Genomic DNA, 21866 nt, shown 5'->3' with positions numbered 1-21866 from the left:
TTTTAGTTCTCTTATTTTGTTTCTTACTTTAGGGATAGCAGACATAGAATAAAAAATTTAGCGTTCTTGGTATTTACCCAGGTTCTGATCTGAAAAAAGATGAATTGGAGCAACTTGTCATCAAGCTTATTTTGGATCATGTTCTTGTAAGGACTCTTTTTATTTATTTTTATTTTCTTAAGTTACTCTCTTACTTTACTAACATATCAGAATAGGAACTTAACACTTCAGCGACAAATTAAATTTGAGGTAACAAATTTTCAAGTATTAAGCTGTGATCCAAGTTTTGGACTAGGGTGTAATAGATTCTAGTTTAGAGGGTAAATAGAATTAATTACAAGAACAGAAGTACAAAGCATATAAATAAAACTTTCCCTTTTCCCCTTTGCCTTTGCAGTAGAAACCTAAGTTGCTCCGACACGGCAGTTTAGGTGTCGCACCCGTGTCGACACGACACTAGTATGGGTGTGGGTATGGGATCCATACCGGATATGGTCAAACAATTTTGGGTACTTTGACCACGACTGACGAAAAAATTCGAGACGAGATACAATTTGATTCCCGAAATAAGAACCATAACTAGGGTAAATTTGAAGAAAATAGCATACCTTATCTAGTAAATTAATCCTTTACTTATCTACAATTTGAGAATAAAAAGAAAATCCACACTTCACAAGCTATACGTAAGTATTCCACAAAATTTCTTATAACTTAGAGATATTTTTATATTTTTATTTTTTTGAATTATTTTTAGCCGGATCCCCGCACCCACATCCGTACTAGGATCCGTATCCCTGAATCTTAGAATTTACATGTCAAAGGATCCGACCTCTAGATCCGCACCCGTGTCTGAGCAACTTAGGTAGAAACAAGCCAGGGAATAATGGATATGATTATACGAAAAGTGTATCCGCTTCTGTCTCCTTTCCCTTTCCTAAGTTTTGAACTAACATCTTTGTGCCTTTTCCTCCATGCAGAAAGAAGAATATCAGCATACTGCCTATGCAACAAATGCTTATGTCACAGTAGGACCTCTGGCAATGCAAGTATTGCAAGGTAACTACCCTTCTTTCCAGATACGCAAATATGCAGCATCTCTCAACCTTCAAATAACATCCTCATCCTACCTCTCAGGATGCACAGTATTCAACTTTATCATTTTGGTTTCTCCCTTCAGAAGTCAAGTTGATGAGAACACCCCCCCCCCCCCCTGTTGGTTCCACCTTCAATATGTGATGCAAAGTTATTGCTGATGCGTGCTAGTGAAGTCGGTGCCTTGCACCACCACTTAGTCCAGTTTAAAGGTTTGTTCTTCCGTCAATCAATCAACCATAAGGACAACCACCTCATCTTGCACCCACTTCGTAGAAATGAATTTTTTATTTTCCTTTTCCTTTTCCTAGTTGGATGCTTTCTAAATACTTAAAGGGATTGTCGTGGTTGTGAGAATTAAGAAGAGTTCTGCTGATTTTCAGCCAATACAATTAGTATTAGACAATTTCTTCATTCTTTGCTTTAGCACTTGGACAATTTCATTGTTCTAGAGATTAGCAAAGTGTGAATCCGATCTTTTCAGTGTTTTGGTCTCAAGTTTTTGGCGAAGTTTTTGCCTCATTTAGTGTTCAAGCTGAGTTTGAGCTTGGCTTGAAAGAATGCTAAGTCAAGCCCAGGCACAAAGAATTCGGCTAAGCCAGCTCTTTATCATCTCTAGTTACATACAAATCAAAGAAAGGAAAAGGACTTCAAGTCATCATAGAGTCCTATAGACATCTAACTTCTTTTTCTGGTTAACTTTCAGGTAAGAAAATTATTACGGTTGAGATGTCAACTAGACAATCAAGGACCTCGAGCAGTATGAGATCATCCAAACGAGAAAGATCATCAGGATTGGATGATAAGCTTGACGAGCTGCGAAAAGAACTCGCATCCATCCATGGGGGAATATTCCCTCATTCTGTATTATCTATGCAACAAATCAGTGCCTTGACTGCACAGAAACCAAAATCAATTGAAGAGGTACACTCCTACTGTTTTTTCTTACAGAGTAGATGCTTTAACTTCTGACTTTCGGTGTTTCATTACTTGATTGTCTGTTGTAGTTACTAAAATCTTCAGGAAAGAGGACATTTACATTTGTTACCTCCAATTGTCTGGTTTTTCCTTTCCATTCATGTCAAAGTAAAATCTATGTTGCTAAAAGGAAAATCTAGTGATTGATACTGTTATCCACTAAACATTTATGGACCCCGCTTTTACGTCTCTCGCAAAATATTCTCTTACATTACTCCAAAAATTTAAGAAAAGTAGGCAATGACTTCCACAGTTTTCCTCTCTTAATGCTGAAATATTCACATTTTCAAATCTTGACATAATAATAGTGCCAAATCAAGTACAGACTGAGACGAGTATAGGAAAAATTTACTTTCTCAAAATGGATTGTCTTCGGGTATGGCCAAAGAAAGGAAGTAGGACAGGTAATTTGACAAAGAGTTCAAATTTTTAATGAGGACTTTGCAGAGTAATTGTACCTACTGTATGCTTCGTGTGCGTGCAACATAGTTATTCCAAAGCATGATAATTTTTGGCCTCATAAGTAGTGAGATGCAGAGATGCAATGTTTGTTTGGTATGAAAATGTAAAAATCCTTCTAGCTAAGAGCTGAGACTGCTATAATTTAGACGATTGTATTGATAGCACAGCCTTACAGCTTCTCATGTGATGCAATCATCTGAAAACTACTCTATATTTCATGCAGTTGGAGAAGATTATTGGCAAGTTGAAGACTGAAAAATATGGGAGCAGAATTCTTGAAGAGATTGCCAGTTATAAGTCTGACCCCCAACAAGATGCAGATGGCAAAGAGAGCAAAGGCAATGCTGTTAAGAAGTTGAAAACCAAGAAAGCTCTTGTAGTCCTTGAAAGTAGTGAAGATGAAGCATGAAAATACGTCATGCATTAGGAAGGTTTTGGAAATTCTCATTTTTCTGGAAATATGATGATATAACTTGTGCATAATATCTAATATGCAGTGAATGGCGAATGAAATTTTGTATGAAGTGGGCTTACTTAGACGGTAGTTTACCCATCGATCTTGCAGCGAAATTCCTGTTACACACTTCTCGTTCATGAAAATCTTTTAATCACTCAACCTTTTAAAAGTGTCCAAGACATACCATTTTTGTGTTTGACCAATTTTTCAGATAACGTGAAAGGCACGTCCTAGTAGGGTCGTGACACGTGTCATTGACTTTAAAATGGGAAAAAAATTAGAAATTACAATTAAACCCCATCTTCATCTTCCCATTTACTATCTTAAGCACTATTGTTGCCACTACCATGGTTGTTTGTGAGAGTTTCCAACGCCAAAAGTCAACCACACTATCTAACTAGTCGGAAAAAAATCGAGCAACAAATTGAGTTCAACAACTTAATAATCAACAAGACCCAATTGACTTTTCAAGCTTTTTCAATACCCCAACAATGACGGATTCTAGATTTTTTCACCAAACCTTCAATGCTACTGTTAAAACTTTTAAATCTATCACAAATAAATGGTTTTCACAATATTTGGATAATAAACTAACAAAAGCCGCTGAAATTTTAGATCTGAAATTTTATGTTCTTTCACCAATTCTATGTGGGGAAGAAGATGAAAGGGAAGGTGGTCTGAGGAAGAAGACCAGGGGGAGGGGTTCCTGTGGGGAGGGGAGACAAAATATGGGATTTTTTATGGGCTTAACGCGCGTTTTTTGCGTGCAAACATGCAAGTGCTATCTGGTCAAAAGTAGTGTATCTTAGACACACTTTTGAAAGGCTGAGTGCGTAAACTATGTATTTTGCCTGTAACAGGGATTTCGCTGCAAGGTTGATGGGTAAACTATGTATTTTGCCTTGATTTTATGGTAATGGCTCTTCTAATGATGCAAGGTGCAGAGCCATTTTGCACAAAAAGTTCGAACACCTAAAGCCGGAAACATCGACACATTCTAATAGTCATTTGGTTCATAAATTCGGAGTGAGATAATGGGGGATAAAATGTTATCAATTGTTGGTGTTTACCCGAAAAACGGATAGAGTTGAATTTATACGTAGTTCTAAGGATATGTGGTGCAACTTAATACAAATTTTAGAGATAAATAGAAATCCCCAATATGGCTCGAAAAGAATGCTAAATAGATAAAGTTGCGAAGAAGATGAAATTTAGGACTAAACAAGTGAAATTTGTTTAAGAAGCTTGAAAGAACAACTCTTCACTATCGAGAATATGGTATTTGGATTACAATGTAAGCATAAAACTTGCCCCCTATAGAAATGATAACCATCCCTTTTATAGTAGAGGGATTTTACTTTAGATATAATTAAAAATACATAGTGGGAGACCCATGATAAATTAACTTTTTCACAATTCCTACGGAGATTCTCTCCTCTAGTGGGATTGTAACGGCTCTTGTCTATGAGCTCGATATTGACTTGAGTTTTCGGTTTTGACTCGAGCTCTCGATCTTGGCTCGAGCTCGATTCTGACTCGGACCCTTGAAATGATTCGGGGTCAATGTTGGTCGGTCTCTGGATCATAAGCTCGATAACTTCACTTTGCATCATAGTTTGATTTGGATTTGGGCTCGATAATGATACCGGCCCCTCGGACTCGAGGCTTGTTTGTATCATCTTCGGAATCCGTCTTGAAGTCTCGCTTCGATCGATTATGTTTCGAACTCGATCGATCGATATGACTTTTTAACGGCTAGTCCCCTCGTTTCAACCGTATACAGATAGTCCCCTCGTTTCTCAAGAAGAATATGGTGAGAAACGATATGACTTTTTAACGGCTCGATCGGATTACAAGCTGACGTTTATATTGGGCTCGACCATGACGCACGTAATAGTTGTCCCATCGATTTAGTTTTTCAAGGTATTTAATGCATGTCAGACGGTGGTCGGCCACCGCTGATACTGAACCGTCATTTGCTTGAACCTATAAATAACCCTTCCTTTTATCATTTATCACTTTTGCAACTTCAATCTTCCAAATTTCCTAATTTCTTTTTCGTATTCTCTGAGTTTATTCGCAAATCAGTGATTCCCTTTTGCAAGATTTTCTTCCAAATTACCGAATTTTTGTCACCTTCTTTAAATCCAAGATGGTGAAGACGTCCAAAACCGTCCCCCAAAAGGAAAAACCTTCTTCTTCCCAAACCGCCGCCGATAAAACACCGGTGGATCCTCGTCCTGAGGAGTGCGTTCCGGCGGCATGTGTTCTTACCTCCGATTTCAAACTCGATAAAGGTTCACCGGCTCCTGGCCGATGTGAGCCCTATCGAGATATATTTGTTCGATAACCCGGGAGCACATCGAGCTGATTAAAAAAGATTATAACTGGGAAAACACAGAGGTGGTAGTGCCATCTCTTGAAGAGGATATTACTACTCACGTGAGAGGGTTTTTAAGCGTGTATACTTACCCTTTCACGTTAGGTCCCCTCGACCCTATTATCATAGATTTGATACATCCTTCCTTTTGGCGGATCATTATCTTGATCCGATATTTTGTAAGAAAAAACGAGGGGATGCCTTTCACCCTCGATCATCTTGTCCGATTATACCGTCCTCGTCTTTTTCGAGGAGGGTTAATAAAAATCCAATGTCGAGCTACCAAGGCTCTGTTCTCGAGTATAGACGAAGATATGGATCGAGGCTGGATGGCCGGTTCATTCGAGTGAGGACTTCAGACCTGATCCTAACCGAAAAGATGCCTTTCTCCGGGGAGTGGAACATGAAGCGTAAGTGTAATTCTGTTGTTATCTTCTATTATGTTGTTCTTTCATTTATTTTCTCACCAATATCCCTTTTTGTGACGCAGCGGTTCCCTGGATGCCCGGCGCAGTGCCCGATCTCAAGAATTGGGTACGTGATCTAGTTTCGACCTTCTCATATGCCGAGCGCTCATGGCGCGACTTGTCAAAGGGCTGATGGGAGGCCAAAAATCATGGTGAGAATTTCTCTCGTATCCCTTGGTAATTCGAATAAGATGCCTTTCACATACTTTAGTAAAAAATTTCGTATGCAGGTATGAGCAAGGATGCGGTTTTGAGGCCATCGTCTATCGAGGAAGAGGCTTCAGCCTCTGTCCCAAAGCCGGTAAAAGATAATAATAGGAAAAGAGCCCCCGCCCTCGAAGATCAAAAACCGAAGAAGAGGACGGCTAGTAAGCCGAACAAGAATTCCATTCCTTTGACCGTAGAATCAGTTCTGCATCTGAGGGATGAAGAAGAAGAAGAGTAAGAAGAGAACGATGGGTTTGCTCTAGCGGCCCGAACAAAGAAGACCACCGACATTCCACAGGCAGCTGGATCGATGATGGTTCATAAGGCTCCGCCTTGAATTGAGGATATATCGGAGAGAGATTCGGATAGAGTCCCCGAGTTGCTGGAAATCGAAGATGTTTCCCACCCAAGCCGACGTATGGGGGATATGTATGAAGGGGCTCTTCCCGAATCTTTTCGAACCGAAGAGAATGCCCCAGATGACTCATTTGGGGCAGTAGCAATTGAAGGCTCGCCCACCTTCCCTGCTTTTTCCGCAGGAGCGATTCGGGAGGCCCAAGCTTTGGGGGCCCTCTAATTAGATAGGCCTCATGATGGAGAGGATCCTTTTCGTGACCTGTTCATCAGCGTCGAAGACACAGCCGGTACAAGTGACGCATCAGATCTTTTTCACGGAGTGCAGCAGGCTTTGAATCAGGTAGGCCTTAAATCATATGGCGTTACCTTTAAGTTTGCTTTTCTCTTCTGACCTCGTTTCTTTTTTCTTTGCAGGCCACGGCAGTTCATCGAGAATCATGTTCTCGATCCCGAACTGAGCTGTGTCGATACGAGGCCGAGCTTCAACGGGTTACGGAGGAGAGGAACTCCTTAAAGCTCCTTTTGGGCCAAAGGGGAGAGGAAATAAAAGATCTCCGAGCTGAGTTGGCCAGGGCTTACCAAGATCAGATCGATTTCTCCGAGTAGGTAATAATGCTTTTAAAAGCCTATGGGCTTGATACCGGAACGATGGCTAATCTTTTGGTCTCACAACTGCAGCAAAAATTGAGATGATTGGAAAACTCCATGAAGAAGTCGATGTGATAAGAGCGGAGTCTTTGAAGTGGAAAGAAGGAATGGACCGCTTTGCTGCAGAGAAAGAAACTGCTCGAGCCCAATTGTCATCGGCCGAAAACCAACTTAAAAAAGATTAAGGAGAAAAGATCGGTCCAAGCAAGAAGGATAGAGGAGCTCGAGGCTCGGTTGGCCTCTGTACTTGCCAAGGACGAATCTGAAGCCGAGAAGGCAAAGGCCGATGCAGATGCACTTGTGGCCGTCTATCGGGCCGATGCTGAAGCTGCCCAGGTCCAAGCAAGAGAGGCAGCCGAGACTGCCGATACTCGAGCACATTAGGTCGCTGAACTTGCTAAGTGCCGATCTCGGAGGGAGACCCTCGAGGAAATCCATGCTCGAGGTTTCGACCTCACTGAAGAGATAAAAAGGGCCAAAGAACTCAAAGCCGATGTTGAAGCCTTGGTTTCCGATGACGATGATGATGACAATGATGATGACGACGGGAGTAAGAGCGGTTCCGAGAATGGGGGGGGGAGCCCGATGGAGGAGAGACCCCTCCTGGGGATGGTCCTTAATTCTTACGTTGTAATCAATCATATAAACAATTTTGTATATAAAAATATACCTTTTTTGCTGACTTGCTCCTGTTTTGTTTCCTGTCTTGTGAAGACTTTATCCATGCCTTTATGAATATTTTCACAAGGATTTAAGCAACTTGAAACTTGAAATAAGGTAGCACGTATGCTTAGTGGTCGAGCTGAGTGATATTTTGAACATAGGCTTACTCAAACTTGGAGTGATGTAGCCCTTAGGCTTATTAGTTGAGTCAGTGATTCGAGCTCGAAGAAATATAGCCCTTAGGCATAATGGTTGAGTGAGTGCTTGCTCGAACTCGAAATAAAAGTAACCCGTAGGCTTAGTAGTCGAGTGAATGATTCGAACTCGAAATAATGTAGCCCGTACGCATAATGGTCGAGTGAGTATTTGTTCGAACTCGAAATAAAAGTATCCCGTAGGCTTAGTAGTCGAGTGAATGATTCGAACTCGAAATAATGTAGCCCGTAGGGGTAATGGTCGAGTGAGTGCTCGCTCGAACTCGAAATAAAAGTAGTCCGTAGGCTTAGTAGTCGAGTGAATGATTCGAACTCGAAATAATGTATCCCGTAGGCGTAATGGTCGAGTGAGTGCTCGCTCGAACTCGAAATAAAAGTAGCCCGTAGGTGTAATGGTCGAGTGAATGCTTGCTCGAACTCAAAATAAAAGTAGCCCATAGGCTTAGTAGCCAAGTGAATGATTCGAACTCGAAATAATGTAGCCCGTAGGCGTAATGGTCGAGTGAGTGCTTACTCAGACTCAGAGATTTATCTTAATGTTGTTTGCGTAATAAATCTCAAAATAGAGGAATATTTCTTGGATATAAGATATTAGTAAAGAGGAGAACTTTCTTTACAAGTCATTATACATGCGTTCATGTTTTGTGTCAGGGCTCGGGCCAACTACATGAGCATGGTTCGTTTTAACCATTTGGCTCTTACAACTTTTCCTATTGGAACTCCGTTGTTGCGAAATAACTTTCTTGCATCAGAACTTGATATATTTGAGGGCCTAATGCCCCCCAGTATTTGAGGTTGATTGTAAAAAAGGCTTCGGATACTGTCGTATTGTTTCCAAGTACAACACGATAATTGGTTGCCTCATTAAAAACCTTGCCGAAAAACCCATTTGGGATAAAACCGGTCTAAGGGAAAAAGAGTGCAACGCGTGCTTTCGGACCTAAGGCTTTGTATTAAAGGATCCATCTTAGCTCCTGACCGGACTTCTGCAGGGGTTAGTTTTGAAATGTAAGTGAATATGGGAGGGTCATACCTTAATAGTAGTATCGTTTTAGATGCGACACATTCCAATTGCTTGATAGTTGTTTGTCATTTATAATGCCGAGCTTGTATGATCCCTTTCCGATATTTTTGAGAACCTGATATGGTCCTTCCCAGTTCGGTCCTAGTTTTCCTTCGTTTGGATTTCGGGTATTGAGGATGACTTTCCTTAGCACTAAGTCCCCGGTCTTAAAATGGCAGAGCTTGGTTCTTCGATTATAGTATCTTTCGATTCGTTGCTTTTGGGCGGCCAATTGGACGAGAGCAGCTTCTCATTTTTCGTCCTATAATTCGAGGCTAGTGTTCATAGCCTCGTTATTTGATTCTTCTGTTGTATTTCGAAATTTGGCATTGGGTTCACCGATTTCGACTGGTATCAAGGCTTCAGAACCATATACTAAGGAGAACGGGTTTGCCCCCGTACTAGATTTTGATGTTGTTCGATATGCCCAAAGGACTTCGGGTAGGACTTCTCTCCATTTTCCTTTAGTGTCGTTCAGCCTCTTCTTTAGGTTTTGAATGATAGTTTTGTTCATTGATTCAGCCTGTCCGTTCCCACTGGGGTGATATGGTGTTGATAATATCCTTCTTATTTTGTGATCTTCGAGGAATTTTGTCACTTTGCTGCCGACAAACTGTTTCCCATTGTCACACACTATTTCGGCGGGTATCCCAAATCGACGCACGATATGATCCTAGATAAAGTCTATAACCTCTTTCTCTCTTATTTTCTCGAATGCCTGTACTTCAACCCATTTAGAGAAATAGTCAGTCATAAATAAAATAAATTTAGCTTTACCTGGGGTCAATGGCAGAGGGCCGACGATATCCATCCCCCATTTCATGAATGGCCATGGGGATAGGACTGAGTGAAGTTGCTCTCCGGGTTTATGGATCATTGGTGCAAACCTTTGACATTTGTCATATTTTCGAACGAACTCCTTTGTATATTTGCCCATATCGATCCAATAATACCCTGCCCTGATTATTTTTCGGACTAATGAATCGGCACCGGAGTGGTTCCCACAAGTGCCCTCGTGCACCTCACGTAGGATGTAATCGGTATCTCCTGGGCCTAAGCACACTGCCAATGGTCCATACAGTGTCCTTCGGTATAGCATTCCATCTGAAGATAATGTGAGGTTCGTAGGGCCCTTGAACCTTTAGGGTTCGATGGGAGCTTTCCGTTCTTTAAGTATTCAATATACTTATTTCTCCAATCCCATGTTAAGCTCATAGAATTTATCTCGGCATGACCTTCTTCGATCACGGATCTCGAAAGATGAACGACAGTCCCCGAGCTCCACTCACCTTCATCGACCGATGATCCCAAATTCGCAAGTGCATCAGCCTCACTGTTTTGCTCTCATGGAACATGCGGTAATGTCCATTGTTTGAAATGGTGCAAAGTGACATATAGTTTGTCCAAATACCTTTGCATTCTATCTTCTCGAACTTCGAAGGTTTTGTTTACTTGATTCACCACCAGCAAAGAGTCACACTTGGCTTCAATAACTTCTGCTCCCAAACTCCTAGCTAGCTCGAGACCTGCAATCATGGCCTCATACTCGGCCTCTTTGTTAGTCAACCTGGTAGTTTTGATAGATTTCTTAATAGTGTTACCCGTGGGTGGCTTTAAAACTATGCCTAGCCTGGACCCCTTCACACTCGAAGCCACGTCCGTAAAAAGGGTCCATACCTCCGATGACGTACCCGATTTCAACAAGATTTGTTTTTCGACTTCGGGTACGAAGGTTGGCGTGAAATCGGCCACGAAGTCTGCTAAAATTTGAGACTTGATGGTCATACGGGGTTGATATTTGATATCGTATCCACTGAGTTTGACGGCTTATTTGGCCAATCGGCCTGATAGTTCGGGCTTGTGCAAAATATTACGAAGCGGGTAAGTGGTAAATACGCATATGGGGTGACATTGAAAGTACGGTCTTAACTTTCTAGAGCTACCTATTAGTGCAAGTGCCAATTTTTCTAGGTGCGGATATCTAGTTTCTGCTTCACCTAAGGTCCTACTTATATAATAAACGGGAAATTGCGTACCTTGCTCTTCTGGAACTAGGACACTACTTACTGCGATTTCCGATACTGCCAAGTACAAGTAAAGTTTTTCGTCTATTTTTGGAGTATGAAGTAGTGGTGGGCTCGATAGATATCGTTTTAGTTCCTCCAATGCCTGTTGGCATTCCGGGGTCCAAGCAAAATCGTTCTTCTTTTTTAGTAGAGAAAACAATTTGTGACTCCTATCTGATGATCTCGATATGAATCGGCTTAAGGCTGCTATCCGTCCCATTAGCCTTTGTACAACTTTCACGCTGTCCATGATGGTGATGTCTTTGATGGCCTTGATTTTATCAGGGTTAATCTCGATTCCCCGATTTGACACCATGAAGCCGAGGAACTTGCCCGAACCGACCCCGAAAGCATATTTTTCGGGTGGTGAGTTTCATGTTGTATTTTCTCAAAATCTTGAACGTTTCCTGCAAATGGGTCAAATGGTCTTCTGCGCGCAGGGACTTAATTAGCATGTCATCAATGTAAACTTCCATTGATTTACCTATTTGTTCTTCGAACATTTTATTTACTAGGCGTTGGTAAGTAGATCCTACATTTTTTAGCCCGAAGGGCATCACATTATAACAATATGTTCCATATTTGGTGACAAATGAAGTATTTTCCTGGTCTTCCGGTCTCATCTGGATTTGATTATATCCGGAACAGGCATCGAGAAAAGTAAGGATCTCGTGGCTGGCCGTGGAATCGATCATGCAATCGATGTTGGGCAGCGGAAAGGAATCTTTGAGGCATGGTTTGTTCAAATCCTTATAATCCACACACATCCTAAGTTTGTTCCTCTTTTTAGGCACTACAACTACATTGGCTAACCATTCGGGATATTTCACCTCCCGAATGGATCCTATCTTGAGAAGTTTGGTTACCTCGTCCTTTATGAATGTGTGCTTTACCTCGGACTGGAGTCTTCTCTTTTGCTTCACCGGTCTAAACCTGGGGTCCAAGCTTAGCCGATGCGTCGTTATGTCCGGTGGGATCCCTCTTATATCTAAATGGGACCAGGCAAAGCAATCAATGTTATCGATAAGAAATTGAATAAGTTTCTTCCTGAGTTCGGGGGTTAGCCCCGTCCCCAGGTATACCTTCCGTTCGGGCCAGTGCTCGATTAATGTGACTTGCTCCAATTCCTCAATCGTTGATTTGGTAGCGTCAGAATCATCGGGAATCACGAAGGATCGAGGGATCCTCTGATCATCATCTTCTTCGATCTTCTGGTTATTTGGCTGGGTCAAAGCCGATGTCTGTGATTGCTATTTGGTATCTCGTTCCCCTTCTATGCCCAAACCCTTTACTGGCGAAGGCGGGGATATTGGTTTCGCTTCCTCGACAGCGAACATTTCTCTTGCGGCTGGTTGTTCTCAGTACACTGTTTTGACTCCTCTCGATGTTGGAAATTTAAGGACCTGGTGTAGGGTCGAAGGTACAACTCTCATGTTGTGGATCCATGTCCTTCCAAAAGGGGCGTTGTATCTCATGTCGCCTTCGATCACGTGGAACTTCGTTTCCTGGACGGTCCCGACCACGTTTATCGGTAGAATTATCTCGCCTTTGGTGGTTTCACATGACATATTGAATCTGTTTAGAACCAGGGTTGCGGGTATGATCTGGTCCTGCAGGCTGAGTTGTTCTACCACCTTCAATCTGATGATGTTGGCCGAGCTACCTGGATCAATCAACACACGCTTAACTTTAGTTTTATACATGAGTACGGATATTACTAGTGCATCGTTATGAGGTTGTATGACTCTTTCTGCATCTTCATCATTGAAGTACAAAGTTCCTATGGGTGTGTAATCTTGAGTTCGAGATCGCTTTTCTCTCACAATCGATGTCTTAATGCGTTTAAGCACCGGTCCCTGAGGGGTATCGGCACCACCGATGATCATGTGAATGACGTGCTGTGGTTCTTCTTGTTCGTTTTGCTTGCCAAAATCCCTGTTTTAAAATGGTTCTTCGCCCTATCGCTCAAAAATTCTCGAAGGTACCCTTTGTTGAATAACCGGGCTACTTCCTCTCTTAGTTGCCTGCAATATTCCGTTCTGTGGCCATGGGTGCCATGATATTCGCACATTTGATTGGGATTCCTCTGGGCAGGATCGGTTTGCATGGGTCGAGGCCATTTGGTGTCTTTGATGTGTCCGATAACCAAAACGATGGCGGATGCATTATTGCTGAAGTTATATTCCGATAACCGAGGCGCTTCCTTAGATCCGGTAGGCCTATCGAACCTACTTATGTTCATCAACCCCAGGGACCCTTGACCTCGATCACTTCTTTTGTTATTTTGCCCGATGTTATGTATCGATTCACTGACTTTGTGGCTTCCGTTGTACGGTTGGTATCGATTGCCGATCAGACCTCGTTCTTGATTAGTATCCCTTCGAACAGCGGGTTCAGACCCCAATTGATCATCTTTGACCCTAATTTTTGATTGGTACCGATTGTGCACGTCGGCCCACGTGATGATTGGGTATTCGATCAGGTTATGCTTTAACCGCCGTGAAGCCGTCGAACTTCGTTTGTTCAAACCTTGAGTGAAAGCCTGAACAACCCAATCGTCTATGACTGGCGTCAAGTCCATTTGTTCCATTTGAAAACGAGATATGAACTCCCTTAGCATCTCGTTATCCGTTTGGCTTACCTTGAAGAGGTCCGATTTCCTTGTTGCGACTTTTATGGCGCCGACATGTGCTTTCACAAAAGAATCTGCTAACATGGCGAACGATTCGATGGAATTTGGTGGTAGGTTGTGATACCAAATCATTGCCCCCTTCGAGAGGGTCTCTCCGAATATTTTTAACAACACAGATTCGATTTCATCATCTTCTAAATCATTACCCTTGATGGCACATGTGTAAGAAGTGACGTGCTCGTTGGGATCAGTCGTTCCGTTATATTTGGGAATTTCGGGCATACGAAATTTTTTGGGGATTGGTTTCAGGGATGCGCTCGAGGGAAAAGGTTTTTGCACGAATTGTTTTGAATCCAACCCTTTTATCATTGGTGGAGCTCCCGGGATCTGATCGACCCTAGGGTTATAAGTTTTTACTTTTTTATCGTTGGCTTCGACTCGCTTTGTGAGTTCCTCAAGCAATTTAGCAGTTTCGGGTGTAGTCCCCGATTCTTGCTCATTTGACTTCACTATGGCTGGCTCTGTTCTGTGGGTGATTTCTCGAGGTGGATTGGGCTCTGGCCTGCTTTGTAGCTGGGTTTGGCTCTGCAACTGAGCTATTACTTCCTGTTGGGCTTGCAACATTTCAAAAATCATACGCAAGCTAACGTCGTTTTCCTCGACGTTATGGGTATCTCGACCTGCAGACCGAGTACCACTATGGATGCTATTTTCGGGTTCAGCATGTAGGTTAGCGTCAATGGCTACATGCGAATTGATATCTATTGGCGCTCCGATTTGAGCTCCAACGGCGTTTACAAGCGGTCTTTCGGTACTGGGTGTCAAGTTATTGTTTTCGTCTTGAAGACTGGCTTCGTTGTTGATTGGTGAAGCCATTTGATTGGTGGTCAGTCGTTGCTAATCCGAAATTCAAGATATTTTCGGAAATAAGCGCAAAACACAATGGCATGTTTTTTCAGATTCGTATCAAATAACCACTGTTATCCTTACCCCCACGGTGGGTGCCAAACTGTTTACCCGAAATACCATATTTCTGAAATTTGTTTATGCTTACATTGTAATCCAAATACCATATTCTCAATAGTGAAGAGTTGTTCTTTCAAGTTTCTTAAACAGATTCCACTTGTTTAATCCTAAATTTCATCTTCTTCGCAACCTTATCTATTTAGTATTCTTTTCGAGCCATATTGGGTATTTCTATTTATCTCTACAATTTGTATTAAGTTGCACCACATATCCTTAGAACTACGTATAAATTCAACTCTATCCGTTTTTTGGGTAAACAATTGGTGTTCCAGATTAGTCGGGCCAGTGGGTTCTTGTTGCATAGGTAAACCAGAAAACACAAAAAGAAAAAGTGTGTTATGTTCTCCACTGTTGCTATTACTTTTTCCCTCGCAAAGGAAAATGTTGTGTGAAAAGAATATTACATTGAGAAATCATTTTGGATCAATTTCTATTGTTTGATTGATATACAAATATAGTAATTGTATAAGGTGGAGTGTAAGGTATGAAGACAATGTTTTGTTGGTTTGAATATTAAAGACTAATAATAATGTTTATGCTAATGTGCGTGAATAAAGTAAGAGTCGAGATTTTTGTAAAGAAAAATGACTTTTGAGTCTTGCCTACACTAATGTTATTCTTCTTAATGATTTTTCCCTATAATTCAAATAAACTAAACATTATAAGATAATTTATTTTTCAAGAAAATAGTTTTACAGTACTTTAGGAAAACATTTTCCTTCTTACGAAAACACTTCGCGCTTTCAAAAGGTAGTATTACAAAAATACAATTAGTAGTTTCTGCGGTAATTTAAAAGCATCTTTGAATTTTGTTCCCTTTTTTTTAATTGAAAATCTTTTCTCTAAATGGTATTTATTTGAACATAAAAAAAGGTTGTAAAAAGTTATTGGACCAGTCATTTTAATTAATTGGGGTTGAGTGCTAGCTCATCTGGATAGCTCACAGTTATCTATAGTTGAGGTGCAGAGTTCAAACCTCATCAATAGTAAGATTATTATTTTTTTGAAAAAAAACTCATTTAATTGTGCAAAACTCAACTTTCCTAGTGCCACATAGAAAGTAAAAGGGATAATTTTTTAAGTTGTAGACTATTTGTAACGACCCGATCGGTTGTTTAGAGTATTTTAGTCATGTTCCCTTATTTGATGCTTTACATATGCGTATTTGTGGTTATGTGACTTGCGGGATGGTTGGTTTGGTTTCCGGGAGGTTTTGGATTGATTTGGGACACTTAGAGTCCGTTTAGATGGCTTATTTTAAGTGACTTTTAAGCAAAAATAACTTTTAAGCCATAAGTTAGGAATTCTAGCTTTTGGCTTTTGACTTATTTTGTCATTTTAACTTAAAAATAAGTGCTTAAAAGTACTTTTTTACTCTATCCAAACACTACAAAATGACTTAAAAGTTATTTTGGCTTAAAAGCACTTAAAATAAGCCAATCCAAACGGGCTCTTAGTCACTTGGTTGGAGGCTTAAGTTATAAGAGTTGACCGGAGTTTGACTTTTATGTAGACGACTCCGGAACGGTATTTTGATGGTCCCAATAGCTTTGTATCGTGATTTTGGACTTAGGCCTATATCAGGATTCAGATTTGGAAGTTTCTAGATTGTTTTGGCTTAAATTGGTGAAAGTTGAAAAGTTAAAGTTTTGGAGGGTTGATAGGTTTGACCGAGAGTTGACTTTGTTGGTATCGGGTTTAGATTTTGGTTCCGTTTTGTCATTTGGGACTTGCATGCAAAATTTGAGGTCATTCCGAGTTGATTTTATATGGTTCGACATGAGTTTTAGAAGTTAAAAGTTCATTAGTTCAGCATGCTTGAATTGAGGTGTGATTCGTAGCTTTGATATTGTTTGATGTGATTTGAGGCCTCGAATAGGTTCGTGTTATGTTTTGGGATTAGTTGGTGTGATTGGACTTGGGGGCCTCGGGTGTGATTCAGATGGGTTTCGAGCCATTTTCTCTTGTTTTGGACTGCTGTTTGACTGGTGTTTGGTTTCCTTCTTCGTGATCTCGACAAGGAAATTGCATTCGCGTAGGGATTTTTGGTGTTAGGCAGACTTGTTCTTCCCGTTCGTGAAGCAGGGGGCGCGTTCGCGGAGCTTGTGAGGAAATGGCCTTCGTGTTCACGTAGGTTAGGTCGTGTTCCCGTAGAAGGGAAGGTCGGTTGGGGGTGGCACATGTTTGTTCTTCGTGATCGCGTGCGTGCAACGCGTTCCACGTAGGCCCCAATAGGTTGAGCATCGCGTTCGCGATGATTGTCTCGCGTTTGCGTAGGAGGATCAGCATCTGGGCGAAGATTTTTGCCTTGACGATCGCGATGTGTATATCTGGGCGGACCACTTAAGTACTCTATTTCGAGGGTTTTGGTTATTTTATCACATTTTGAGTTATAAAGCTTGGATTTGGGCGATTTTGGAGGGGAGTTTCACCATTTTGATTAGGGTAAGTATTTTTGACTCGGATTTGATCATTATTTATGATTCCAACCTTGATTTTAGTGTTTGATAGATGAATCTAAGTGAAGAAATTGAGATTTTAGTAAAAACTTTTCTAAAACATAAATTGATGATTTGGGGGTCGGATTTAGACTCGTATTGGAATAGATGTTCGGAATTTATAGGTTTTGTCGGGTTCCAGAGCGCGGGCCCGGGGTTGACTTTGTTTAATTGAACCAAGATCGTAGCTTTATAGTTTGAGCTTGTTTCATATGGCTTTTATTGATATTATTAAGCTGTCTTGGCTAGATTCACGACGTCCGGAGGGTGATTCACGCGGGAAGGGTTTCTTAGAGTATTGACTTAGCTTATTTGAGGAAAGTATCTTGCCCAACTTTGTGGGAAGGGGGAGGGAACTTCCCCTTAGGATTTGGTCTAATTTGTATTTTTGTACTATGTGAAATGACGTGCACATAAGGTGACGAGTGTGTACACGGGTTGTATGTGGTAATTGACCAGATTAGACCTTAGGCTATTAATATGCCTTGATTTGGAGTTGTTTCTTATATGAAACATATTTTTATTTGTTGTCCACTCCCTGCACCCTTATATTATTTGTTATGATTTTTGTACATATTTGTCACGAACCCAAATTCTCACCTTAGGATGTCGTGATGGCATCTAGTCTCTAAGACTACGTAAGCCTAACACATAAGAGAATTTAAGGGAAACAACGACTAGCATTATTAAATTACACTAATAAATCTCATGATAACATCAATACTAAATAACAATCACAAAATTCCTAAAATCGGTGAAATTGAGTCATAAGCTCTAAGTGTACACTAGAAATCTCAAAATACAATACTGTTTGGTGTGAATATAACAGTAGAAAAGATAGTAGTAGAAGGTAATTCCGAGGCCTGCGAATGTCAAGCAGGTATACCTTGAACTTTGAAGTCTCCGAGATATCCGAGTCAACACACTGGCGTCCGGCACGAGCAGAAGTACCTGAATCTGCACAAAATGTACAGAAGCATAGCATGAGAACACCACAACATTACCCAGTAAGTATCAAACCTAATCTCAGTAGAGTAGTGAAGAGGCTAGGTCAAGATACCTAGTAGACATAGAAACATGTGCAAAATATTAATGTAATCTAATAACGGAAAACAAAGAGATAAATGACAACAAAACAGTGCGATGATATAAGGTGAACAACGGAAATTAAAGCAATAAGGACAACAAAGAATAACCATATGATAAGAACAACAAGTAACCAAATGCATTCAAATACAAGTAAAACAAATGAAGGAATAACAATAACCGTTCAGTCAACAAGCCTTTTCAACATAAAATGTACAACAAAAATCACAACCGAGGCACCACACCTCATATCCACATTTCATAATTTACAGTAACAATCATCCTTATATCGCCGCGTGAGACTTGAATTTATATATTTATTTTACATATTTTCCCCAAAATAGCTTCAAGCGCTTTAACCCCCTTATCTCACTGTGTGGCTTCAAGTAATTCCCTTACTAGCAACACGCATATAAATCCCACCTTATCTCACCGCATGCAAATCAAACCATATGCTTATACATCCGCATGCGCATCAATATCACAATATAATAATCAACTCACACCACACGTGCCCATATGCTACAATATTGCCAAATCAACAATACCAATGTTACCACAACACATATCCCATGGCTCAACCACAATGTGTACAAGAATTTTAATAACAACAAAGTGAACGAGAAATAACTCATCAAGGAGAGATATACCAATAATCAACAACTTCAACCACAATGTGTTAATAGCTCTCACAACTACAATTTCAATAATTCAACAATGAAGGTATTCCCGCAAAATGGCAACTTCCAATTTAAGTGAAAAACATAAACTTAATAATACAAGAAAATAGCATGAAATAGCAACTACGACTAAATGCATGAGAATAACTCAATAACAGAAAGAATGGCATGTAACAACAACTACTAATAAATGCATGTAAGAGCATCCTCGACAATGGAAACTAAAACATGTAATGAAGACTTCAATTAAAACATGTAAGAATAAACTGACAACAAAAGGTAGAACAAATGACAACAACTTCAACTAAATGCATGTGATTAGCCTAAGAGTCTAAACCGATCAAATTCATACATAAAAGCTCGAGCACACATATGTCACCTCATGTACACGTCTTTTACATGATTTAAATAGTACAATCAAACCCAATCCTAAGGGGTAGTTCCCCCACACAAAGTTAGATAAGATACTTACCTCAAACAAGCTAAATCAATTCACTAATAAGCCTTCCTGCGCAAATCCAACTTCGGACGGCTCAAATCTAGCCAAAAAAACTTAATATCATATATAAAAGTCATAGAAAGCAATTCTGGTTAATAAAGATATAATATTTTGCGAAAATCAAAAGGTCAACCCCGGGTTCACACCCCTAAACCCAGTCAAACTCATAAATTCTGAATACCCATTCAATTACGAGTTCAACCATACCAAAATCATCCAATTTCGACCTCAAATTGACCTTCAAATCCTCATTTTATACTTTAGAAAGGTTTTTACTAATATCCCCAATTTCTTAAATTTAAATAACCAATTGTATGATAAAAACAAAGAAAAAAGCATGAATAATGGACAAATCCGAGTAAAAAATAGTTACCCCGAATCCAAATCGTGAAAATACCCTTCAAAATCGCCCAAAACCGAGCTCTACAACTCAAAATATGTTAAAATGAATCAAACCCTAGAAATAGAGTCCTATATAATTTGCTCAGGTGTTATACATCACGATCACAGGACCTACGTCGTGATCGCGAAGAACAAATAATCACTGCCCCATAATTTGCCTATGCGAATGCGAGCGCCCTGTCGCGAACGCGATGCATGACCATCCTGCCACTATACGAGTGCGGGAAGCCTTACGCGATCGCGAAGGCTTACAACCTGAAGCCACCCCCCTAGCTGAACTCCCGGCCACACTAGCAAGATCGTGAAGGCTTACAACCTGAAGCCCTCCACCCCTAACTGAACTCATGGCCACACTAGCACGATCGCGGAGACCATTGCACCAATCCTTTATGAACGCAACCTTCACTTCGCGAATGCAATTAACAACCCGCCCTCCATCAAGAACACCCTACGCAATCGCGACCCCTTTTTCACGAAGGAAACTAGAACTGAAAACCAATAGTTCCAAAACATGGAGAAATGGCCCGAAACCAATCCGAAACACACCCGAGGCCCCCAGGACCACGTATAATCACACCAACTAATCCCAAAACCTAACACGAACCTAATCAAGGCCTCAAATCATACCAATTAACATAAAAACTACGAATCGCGCCTAATGAACTAATGAACATTTCCAAATTCAAAACTTGCACAGCACAAGCCTAAAGAACTCCGAATGACCTCAAATTTTGCATGCAAGTCCCAACTGAAACAATGGACCTATACCAACTCCCGGAATCACAATCCAAGATTGATATTAATAAAGTCAACCCTCGGTCAAACCTCCTAACCTTCTAGACTTTCTGTTACACCCCGTGCATCCCTAGGTGATGTATAATGAATATGAGACTTGTTAATCATGATTTAAATGCGTTTAAAGTCATAATATGACTATATATGATGTTTGGATATAAAATATAAAGTTTGGAAAAATCAGATTTAAGTTGCGGAAAAATCGACTAAGGATTTGCCTTCTAATGAAACTTTTTGAGCAATACATTTCGTGTGTTATATGAGGTATTTTTGGGACATATTATACAAATTGAAGGTATTGGAGTGTAGTTTCCAACACTTTTAACTATTCATTCATACGACGTCCGGATAAAAAGATTTAAGCGTCTGAAGATGGGCCAATGCTAGGGTGCCAAGCTAGCACCTCTTTGACTTTTCAAAAGTGGATATATATATGCCTTATGTCGTCTCTTTCTTCATTTTTCCATATACCACGAAACAAATAAGACCTTAAGACTTACCCTTAATCTTTCTACAAGGGTTTCACAAAGGATTAATTCTCCGGGTACGAAATCAAGAAGCGATAGCTTTAGAACGATCCCTACGACGTAAGTATCATTATACCGCCTCTCTTTTTCTTTGTAGTTTGAGTTTTGGAATGTAATTTAAAGTTAATAAAATGCCTACTTTTTGTATTTAAGCTTTTAAATGTGAATGAAGGTTAATAAATTCGTTTCCTAATAGTTAGAACTCACGGGACGGTGATCGGAAGCCGTGAGTTCGATTTATTCCACTTTTAGCGAACTGTTTTGTAGTCTACTCGTGTTGGCCTCTTGTGCTGCTGATAGATGGATTTTGGAAGGATAAAAGGCGTGGATAAATGCCACATGTGATAGGGTAGTGGGTTGGTCGCTCGTCGTTGCAGTTTCAGGCTAATTGATAACTTGTTGATTGGGTATGTATGGTATAGTTGGGGTTTTTGTTGTATTAAAGGTCCCAAATTGTAGTTAGGTTGTTTCTGAGTTGCTGATTGTATTGTGTTGTTGTCTCGCCTATAGTAGGCTTGAGGGAGCAGTAAAATCAGGGGAAATGCTGCCCATTTTTTTGTTACAGATTAAGTTACTTTCGTTATATAAATGAGAGAGTCAATCGTAACTTGACAATAACTTCACTGTCATTGTTGTAGATTAAGGTGCAGTGAGCTGAGTTTAGCA

At 40.5% G+C, this 21866-nt stretch overlaps 1 protein-coding gene across 2 annotated transcripts in view; it reads left to right on the top strand.

The window, feature by feature from the left end:
- LOC107814520 (ATP-dependent DNA helicase Q-like 2) overlaps window positions 1–3102 on the top strand; it is a 36566-nt gene extending 33464 nt beyond the window's left edge. For both annotated transcript variants that reach the window (XM_075248621.1, XM_075248622.1), the window contains exons 18-21: window positions 82–146; window positions 978–1056; window positions 1799–2016; window positions 2756–3102. In XM_075248621.1, coding sequence (XP_075104722.1) covers window positions 82–146; window positions 978–1056; window positions 1799–2016; window positions 2756–2941 — 548 coding nt within the window. In that variant the 3' untranslated portion in view covers window positions 2942–3102. The remainder of the gene's footprint in view (window positions 1–81; window positions 147–977; window positions 1057–1798; window positions 2017–2755) is intronic.
- Window positions 3103–21866: the final 18764 nt, after the last annotated feature.

The sequence above is a fragment of the Nicotiana tabacum genome, unplaced genomic scaffold (assembly GCF_000715075.1).
Source record: "Nicotiana tabacum cultivar K326 unplaced genomic scaffold, ASM71507v2 Un00003, whole genome shotgun sequence".
Lineage (NCBI taxonomy): Eukaryota > Viridiplantae > Streptophyta > Magnoliopsida > Solanales > Solanaceae > Nicotiana > Nicotiana tabacum.
Note: the sequence above shows the minus strand (reverse complement) of the source record. Positions and strands in the feature narration are given on the sequence as shown.